Below are 9,091 nucleotides of genomic sequence, written 5' to 3' on the forward strand. Positions count from 1 at the left end.
TAAAAAGACAAATCGAGGAGCTCATCCTCAGAGGTCACCTCGGCCAGTACCTCCGGCCGAGCAAGAGGAGTCTCCTCGTCCGGAGGGCCCTGTCGAGCGACACATCGATGTCATAGCCGGGGGCCCCGCTTCTGAAGGAAGTTCTATGTCGGGCAGGAAGGCCTATGCCCGGGCCGCCGCCGACGAAGCCTCAGGACGCGGGCCCGAGCCCGAGATCACCTTCCCAACCGGAGCTACTGAGCGACCCCACCACGACGATGCCCTGGTAATATCGGCTAGGGTAGCCAACGCGCAAGTAAGGAGAATCATGGTCGACACGGGGAGCTCGGCCAACATACTCTACTTTGGCGCCTTCCAGAAGCTGGGCCTAGCCAGGGAAAGTCTAAGCCCGATGTGCTCGGTGCTCACCGGCTTCACGGGAGATTCAATATCGCCCCTGGGAGCCATTACCCTGCCTCTGACCCTGGGGACCCCGCCGAAATCAAAGACCGTCATGACCACCTTTTTGGTGGTCGACCTTCCCACCGCTTACAATACCATACTCGGTCGACCAACCCTCAACAAGGTCAGAGCCGTCGTCTCGACGTACTACCGGACCGTCAAATTCCCGACTCAGGAGGGGGTCGGGGAAGTCACCGGAAGCCCCCAAGAGTCCAGGCGCTGCTACCTCACCTCCGTCTCATTGAGCAAAAGGGCCAGGGGAGGGGCGCCTTTGGAAGATCCCCGGGAAGCAAAGAAGCCGGCCCCCCACCCTGAGCCGAGGGGATCCACTGTTGACGTCCCCTTGCGGGAAGCACGGCCGGATCAGACGGTCAAGGTCGGATCAGAGCTGCCCGAGCGGGAACGGGAACAGCTCGTCGGCCTTCTGCGGGAAAATGCCGACATTTTCGCCCGGGCCCCGTCGGACATGGAGGGAGTCGACCCGAAGGTCGCGGAGCATCATCTCAATATCCCACCTGACGCTCGTCCGGTGAAGCAAAAGCCCCGGCGCCACGCACCTGACCGACAACGTGCCATACAAGAGGAGGTGGACCAACTCTTGGCGGCCGGCTTCATAGAAGAAGCCAAATACCCTCAGTGGTTATCCAATGTAGTTCTCGTGAAAAAACACAATGGAAGCTGGAGGATGTGCGTCGACTACACTAGTCTCAACAGTGCGAGTCCTAAAGACTGCTATCCCCTCCCGAAGATCGACCAGCTGGTCGACGCGACGGCAGGGCACGCACGCCTCTCTTTCATGGACGCCTATTCAAGATACAATCAGATCAGGATGGCGCCCGAAGACAGGGAACACACGGCTTTCCTCACCGATCAAGGGATATACTTCTACAAGGTCATGCCGTTCGGGTTGAAAAATGCCGGAGCCACGTACCAGAGGACGGTAAACAAGATGTTTGCCCCTCAAATCGGGAGGAACATGAAAGTCTACGTGGACGACATGATTGTGAAAAGAAGAGAGGCCGGAACACACCTTGCCGACCTAGCCGAGGCCTTCGCCACGCTACGCAAGTTCGGCATGTGGCTCAACCCCACAAAGTGCGCTTTCGGCGTCACCTCCGGGAAATTCCTGGGGTTCATTGTACACTAGAGAGGAATCGATGCCAACCCGGAGAAAGTACAGGCAATAATCGATATGCAGTCCCCTCGGACGGTTAAGGACCTACAACGACTCAACGGTAGACTTGTCGCCCTATCTCGCTTCCTCGCTCGATCGGGCGATCGCTGCCTCCCTTTCTTCAAGGCGCTCAAAGACCCGAAGAACATTTAATGGACATCGGAATGCGAGGAGGCTTTGAAACAGATGAAGCAGCACCTGGCCAGCCTCCCTCGACTCGCCTCTGTCTTCCCCGGCGAGAAGCTGGGGCTCTATCTGGCGGCCTCTCTGCACGCAGTTAGCTCCGTCCTCGTGAAGGAAAGCTCCGGCACACAACTCCCGATCTACTACGTCAGCCATGTCCTGAGTGGACCTGAGGAGCATTACCCGCCGATAGAAAAACTCGCACTCGCCCTGGTGCTCTCGGCTTGGAAATTGCGCCCCTACTTCCAAGCACACTCGGTGGAAGTCGTCACCGACCAACCTCTCCGGCAGATCTTAACAAAGTACGATGTTGCAGGTCGGCTCCTCAGATGGGCGGTGGAGCTTGGTGAACATGATATCAGTTACGCGCCCAGAACCGCCATCAAGGCCCAGGCGGTAACTGACTTCATCGTGGAATTAGCTCGGGTGGACAAACACCTCGAGGGAGCTCCCGAGGCTTGGACCCTACACGTGGACGGCTCGGCCAACTCAAGGGGTGCCGGAGCTGGGCTGGTCCTTCTCGCTCCCGACGGACGCTCATTCGAGCGCTCCCTCCGCTTCGGGTTTAAAGCCACCAACAATGAGGCGGAGTATGAAGCACTCCTAGCAAGACTAAGGCTGGCCCTCGAGATGCAGGTGGCCGCGATACACGTCCTCACTGACTTGCAACTCGTGGCCGAACAGCTCAGCGATGGATATGAAGCTCGTGACGCAACCATGGCCAAATATCTGGCGCGGGTAAGGGATCTAGCCGTGAAATTCCCTCACTTTACATTATCTAATGTTCCGAGGGAGGAAAACGGACGAGCCGACGCGCTCGCTAAGCTGGCGTCAAGGCGAACCCCCGAAGCGTGGCCAGAGATGGAGGAGCTTCCCGCTCCCGCCATTGAGGTGGCAACCACGGCCCCAGGCGGTGCGCCGACCACATGGGTGCAGGAGCTGTTGCGCTTCAAGCGGGACGGAACCCTTCCCCTCGACGAAGGCGCAGCTCGACGTCTGCGCCGCACGCACGCGTGGTACACCGAGGAAAGTGGTCGGCTTTACAAACGATCCTTCACCTACCCCCTCCTGAGGTGTTTGGAGCCTGACAAAGCCCGGACAGTCCTGGCTAAAACTCACGAGGGGATCTGCGGCGAACACATTGGCGGACGGACCCTGGCGCACAAGATACTCCGCTAAGGCTACTACTGGCCAACCATGTGTCGAGACGTAAAAACTTACGTGCAGCGGTGCGGCTCATGGCAACGACATGCCCGCGCACCCCGACAGCCTGCGGTTCCGCTCAGTCCCATCGACTGCGCATGGCCATTCGCCCAGTGGGGACTGGACCTCCTCGGCCCCTTCCCACCGGCCTCTGGACAGCGGAAGTACATAATTGTGGGAGTAGACTACTTCACAAAGTGGGTCGAGGCCGAGCCACTGGCTACGACGACGGAGCACCAAATGGAGAAATTCGTTTGGAAAAACCTTGTGACCCAGTTCGGGTTGCCCAGGGCCATTGTCACCGACAACGGACCTCAGTTCGCCGGCACGAGGTTCCGGGAATTCTGCGCCGATCATGGCATTCAACTAAGGTTCAGTTCGGTGGCCCACCCTCAGACGAACGGGTTGGCCGAGGTAACCAACCGGTCCATCCTGGATGGCCTCAGAAGAAGAGTGTCCGCAGCCCGATCGACCTGGACGGACGAGCTCCCCAGCGTGCTGTGGTCGCTGCGCACCACCCCCAAAACTGTGACCGGAGAATCCCCGTATAGCTTGACTTTCGGGACCGAGGCCGTCCTACCGCCCGAGATGACTGTTGCCACACTTCGAACAAGGAGCTACGAACAGGAGCCCTCGAACTAGGGACTCCGCGCCAGCCTCGACGTGCTCGAGGAGCGACGCGCCGACGCACACCTGAAGGCCCTCTCTCACCAGAGAGCCGTCGCAAGGGTCTACAACAGAAAGGTGCAACCCAGACCAGTCAGGTTAGGCGATCTAGTCCTACGGAGGGCCGAAGTCAGCGACCCGACCCGAACGAGGGGGAAGCTGGCCCCCAAGTGGGAGGGACCTTACCGGGTCACCGGCGTGGTTCGACCAGGTACCTATCGACTCACAACGATGGACGGTTCCTCCCTGCCGAGGAATTGGAACATCCAGAACCTTAAAAAATTCTTCGTCTGAGGTCCCGGGCAACCGCTCAAGAGTCGAAGTTGTGCAATTTTTGAAGTTTAAAAGACACTGGGAAAAGGTTCTTTTATTCACGAAGCATAGGATTACAAGACCCGACTTTCGAAAGACATACTGGGAGAAAGTTTTCTTTATAAAGCAAGGGGTTACAACTGTGAGCAGACCCGAAGGGCACAAAAGTTACAAAATGCGGAAGCTGCCCGGCTGAGCTGACCTCCAGACCGCCCTAACCGTCGCATCCCCCCACGCCATCATCGAAGGGAACTTCCTCCGGCATGTCCACATCCAAGTCCTCAGGATGCGAGACAAACGGATCTGCCTCCACTTCCAGCCCGGGATGGCTCGTCTGGAACCGGCCAAGGGAGATTCGGTACCTGTACTCATAGGTAACCTGCCCCAACCGAGCCAGCCCGAGCTGGAAGCCCGGTGACTGTTTATAGGCCTCGATTATCTCCTTCTCTTTCTCCAGCCGCCGCTCCCGCTCGGCCGCCAGGGCTTCCGAGGCCCCCTTCACGTCAGCCTGGGCGCCCTCTAGCCGCTGGATCAGGGCGGCCGCCTCGCCTCGGGCCAGACGAGCCTCTGACTGCGCTCCCTCCAGGAGTCCCCGGAGATTGACTTTCTCCTCCTCGGTCGCCCTCGCCTCGGACCTTAAGCGAAGGACCTCGGCCTCCAGCGCCAACGCGCGCTCGTCGGTCGCCCCTGCCTCAGCTCGGAGAGGCGTCGCCTCCGCCTCGAGCTCCGAGGAGCGCTGCTCGGCCGCCGCAACCGCCTCCGGAGCTGCCCCGGCCCGAACCTCCTCGAGCTGCTTGCGCAGCTCGGCATTGCGGTCGCACAAAATTCCAAGGGCCCGACCCGCATCGCGAACACGGTCAGCCAGTGCCATCGCGTAGTGCTGGCCCTGCAAGAAGAAAGTCAGAACGACCCTCGAGAGCACCACAAGTCGGAAGCCGACAGTGGAACACTTACCCACAGCAGCGACTTCACGGACTTCCCGAGCAGGACGTCGGACGGCAGAGTGTACATTTCGCGGGCCAGATCAGGATGCAGCCCCCCTCGGACGAACACAGCCGCGGTCTCCCCGTCGGCCCACACCCGGGTCCCGCGGGTCAGCCCCCCCCAGCGGGCTACCAACCGGTCAGAAGGCTGGCCCTCGGAAAGTTCGCCCATCAGGCGCGCCTGGTAAAAGTCGTTCGGCGGCCCCGCGGGAAGACGGCACAAGTCCCGGATCGAGGGCTCCTGAGGCGCCTTTCCTGCAATCACGTTGCTCGGGCTTGCCTCGCCCCGACCTCGCCCCCCTCGCCTATCGTGCGAGCCCGACTCCGCCGCCTCTGCGCTCCCCTGAGCCCTTGGGGGAGTCGGTTTCTTCGCAGCAGCGACCTTGGCCTTCTTCCGAGGGCGGACGTCCTCGAGATCCACCGGCGCCTCCCTAGTGCCGACGCTCGGGCCGACCCGGCGCCGCGGAGATACGGCGGGCGAAATGCGTCTTCCACGCACTACAGCAAGGTTCACCATCTCTGCACAAGCATAAAGACCTCGGTCAGTATCCCGAAAGAGAAAAGCAAAACTGGAGGGCCCAGCGCCACCTTCTCAACGCATACCTCGAGGTACTGGGCTCAAGCCCGCCTCGACCAGCCATGCCTCGGTCATCCTTCGGATGACTCTGGAAGACGGGAGGATCTCCTTCAATCTTCGGAGGGCTCCAAGCTCCCCCTCATCCAAAGCTGGGGCAGTGTTATCAACTGCGCGCGCCGCCCACCGGAGTCCGAAGCTCCAACTCTTCGGATGGTAAACGTAGAAGAAGCGCTCCTTCCACCCCTTGTTGCTGGAAGGAGCCCCACAGACACGGAAACCCGGTCGGGCGGACAAGTAATAACCCCCCGACCCTTTGGACAGACGGAAACAGGAGAGGAAAAGGGACCGGCTCGGGGCGATCTGGGCATAGTAGCATTCCCCGAGGAACGCCACCAGATAGCGCCAAGAATTCGGCGCCATCTGAGAAGGAGAAATGCGCCACCACGCGACGCAGGCAGTAATGACAGGGTGCAATGGAAGGCGCAGCCCGCCCTCGAAGGCATCTACAGTTAGGGCGAAGCCCTTAGGTATAGGATCATACGCCCGCTGCCCCGGCTCAGGGGCAATGAGCGCGAACTCCGCTGGGATACCGTAACGGTCCCGGAGGAGACCGAGCGACGACTCGCTCACGGTGGAGTCGAGGTCGTGCGGCCACATAAGCGATTCGAGGGCTTTGGTGGCCCTTTCCTCGGACGACGAACGGGAGCTCGCCAATGCCACCTCCTCACCGGCGGCACCGGAAAGAGGAGGCAGAGAAGGAGAGGACGAAGGAGGGGAAGCCATCCTTACCGAGTTTTTGGGAAGGTAGGGCGGCTGAAGAAGCGCTGGGCCAGGTCACACAAAGAGGCTATTGAAGCAAATACAGGTGCCAAGAAGTGAAAGGGACCGACGGAGCGCTACTTATAGCCTGTTTCCCGCCGAAACGACGACCCTTCCTCTTCTGAAGCGCGCTGCGAAGATGCAAAAGTCGCATCACCATAACTTCGGCCGGCGCGGCTCTTAATTACAACACGGTGCGAAGTACGGAGCCCCTAATCATATCAACCTCAAAAACCGGCGACGCCCGAAAGGTATGGCCCTTTGACCTTCCCCAGGCAAAAGGCGACCCGACTACCCACCCCCGCACAACGGTCGAAACGACCAAACTCTGGACCAAAAGCCAAGTATCGCCTCGGTCATGTTACGCCCGGAGCCATCGCCCCGGTCGCAGCCCACCTGCACCGAGCGCCTCGGTCAATCTCTCCCGAGACACACCTACGCAGTCACCCCGCCTGCGTTGTGCTCCTCGGTCCTCGGCTTTGCGCCTCCCGAGACACGCCTGCGCGGTCACCCCGCCTGCGTTGTGCTCCTCGGTCCTCGGCTTTGCGCCTCCCGAGACACACCTGCGCGATCACCCCGCCTGCGTTGTGCTCCTCGGTTCTCGGCTTTGCGCCTCCCGAGACACACCTGCGCGGTCACCCCGCCTGCGTTGTGCTTCTCGGCCCTCGGCTTTGCGCCTCCCGAGACACACCTGTGCGGTCACCCCGCCTGCGTTGTGCTTCTCGGCCCTCGGCTTTGCGCCTCCCGAGACACACCTGCGCGGTCACCCCGCCTGCATTGTGCTTCTCGGCCCTCGGCTTTGCGCCTCCCGAGACACACCTGCGCGGTCACCCCGCCTGCGTTGTGCTCCTCGGTCCTCGGCTTTGCGCCTCCCGAGACACACCTGCGTGGTCACCCCGCCTGCGTGGTGCTTCTCGGCCCTCGGCTTTGCGCCTCCCGACCCTCGTCGGCCCTATTGGCCCCGAGTCCGACCCCGTTCGGCCTCCCGACCGAGTTGTGTCCCGGCCCAGCACTGCTCGAGAAACGTTCACGCGACTAACCCATCCACAGCGCACCTCTCAGACCCACCTGAGCAGCACGATTGAAGCAGGGAGCCATGTGTCGAACTCCTTACGTGCAAAACCAACGCATAGCTCCTTTCGGGTGGGGCATATGATAGGGGTAAAAAACTGACTTGACATAACACCCCGAATTTGACGTAATACACCCCCCCACGTCGGACGCCCAGCACGGCGCGCTGCCCCAGAAAGAGCATTAACGACGACGCAACACGCACCCATACCCACCGTACTTGGGCCTCCTCGGCTGACCCATCAGGGCCGGCCGAGGTAGGCAAACGCACCTGCTGGCACCCCCCATACCTTGCGGCAGCTCGGCTCCACACGCAACGTCCACGACGGCGACAGACGCCACCGAAGGTACGGTCCGGCTCTTGCAGGATGGCCCATTAGGTAACATCAAGCCCCCCTCATAAATACCCCCCCCCCCCCCGGCTCCCAGCAGGGGGGACCGATTTCTCACTCAATACAATACTCCTCCCCACTGACGTAATCGTCGGAGGGGTCGGGCCGAGCCACCGACCCGACCTGTGTGCAGGTACCCGATCGCCGGTAGCTCAGCAAGGCCAAGTTTTCTAGGCAGGTCCTCGACATCCGCCATCTTAAGGCCTCGGGGAGGGACACGTCCGATTCGAGTCATTTGGAGCCCTGAACCAGCCGCGTCGGCCCCTAGGTCGCGGCTAAAAAAGTTACATACCGTAACAGGATATGTGCCTACTTAAGAAGATTTCGCTCGATTGAGAGGTCTTGCGGAAGAAGGAGCTTATTGCCGTCGTGCAGGAATCCCATGTTCACGCCCTATGCGTCCCGGGGACACTGAATGATAAGTTATCTAGAAAAGGAGAAGGGTCTCCCTATTTTGGATTTCCGGAACCTTGTGTGCATACTTTTTTCAAAGAAAGAAGAGGGGATTCGAAATCTTCATTGCGGATGGGAGGCATCTTGAAATGAGCCACCGGTTGAGTGAAAAAAGGATTGGATATAAGATTTAGATGCGGAAGCTATGTTTCAGTTATTCGGAGATTTGTCAGTCTGTGTGATCGGGGATGCTGGTGTGGAGAACCCGACAGATTGGATAGAGGCCACGACATTTGAGTTTCAGAATGGGTCTGCTTATACTGGTATGATTGCGACCGTCGAACTGTTGTTGTTGTAAGAGTATTATGGTTCTGTAGTAAGTTCCAGTTCCCGAAAATGGGTATTCTTCTTCATATATAGTTCTTACCTCGGTCGAGTTAGAAGAGAAGAGCTTGCCGATCTAGTTTCTCCAGATATGCCTTTGCTCCGAGTATTAGATGAGTCTTTCTTTCCTTTGTTAGCTTTGAGGTGATGAGTCGGCCAATAAGAGTAATGAGTCTGACACCCCAAGGCCTTAGTGGCGAGGAGAAAAAGTTCTTGTGCGAAAGGCCAGATGAAGGTTCAATCCCAAAAACGAGCTCAACCCGCTATGGAAGAGACTGTTTCAGTCAATTTTGGTACAGCAAAGTTATGTCAAGGAAGTCAAACTGGATTCCATTCTAGTCTTTCTTACGAACGATGAGAAGACGGAGTTAGTGGCCCTGCTTAGTGAGTTCATCGATGTTGTGTTGTTAGCAGGCGAAGTCTCTGTCCCTGGTTGTTAGCTGTCGAAGGGGCCGTGGAAGGGTATTGAAAAGTTGGACATCAAAAGCTCGCT

At 59.2% G+C, this 9,091-nt stretch overlaps 1 protein-coding gene across 1 annotated transcript; it reads left to right on the plus strand.

The window, feature by feature from the left end:
• The first annotated feature begins 1,801 nt into the window (after positions 1-1,801).
• LOC135652977 (uncharacterized) lies at positions 1,802-2,977 on the plus strand. The gene has a single exon (XM_065174379.1). It carries the CDS (start codon positions 1,802-1,804, stop codon positions 2,975-2,977), a length of 1,176 nt encoding a protein of 391 aa, XP_065030451.1.
• Positions 2,978-9,091: the final 6,114 nt, after the last annotated feature.

This window comes from Musa acuminata, chromosome BXJ3-11, assembly GCF_036884655.1.
Source record: "Musa acuminata AAA Group cultivar baxijiao chromosome BXJ3-11, Cavendish_Baxijiao_AAA, whole genome shotgun sequence".
Lineage (NCBI taxonomy): Eukaryota > Viridiplantae > Streptophyta > Magnoliopsida > Zingiberales > Musaceae > Musa > Musa acuminata.

Excerpts from the sequence above, each read along its gene's own strand:
- LOC135652977 (XM_065174379.1), top strand. The coding sequence starts at position 1,802 with ATGAAGCAGCACCTGGCCAGCCTCCCTCGACTCGCCTCTGTCTTCCCC.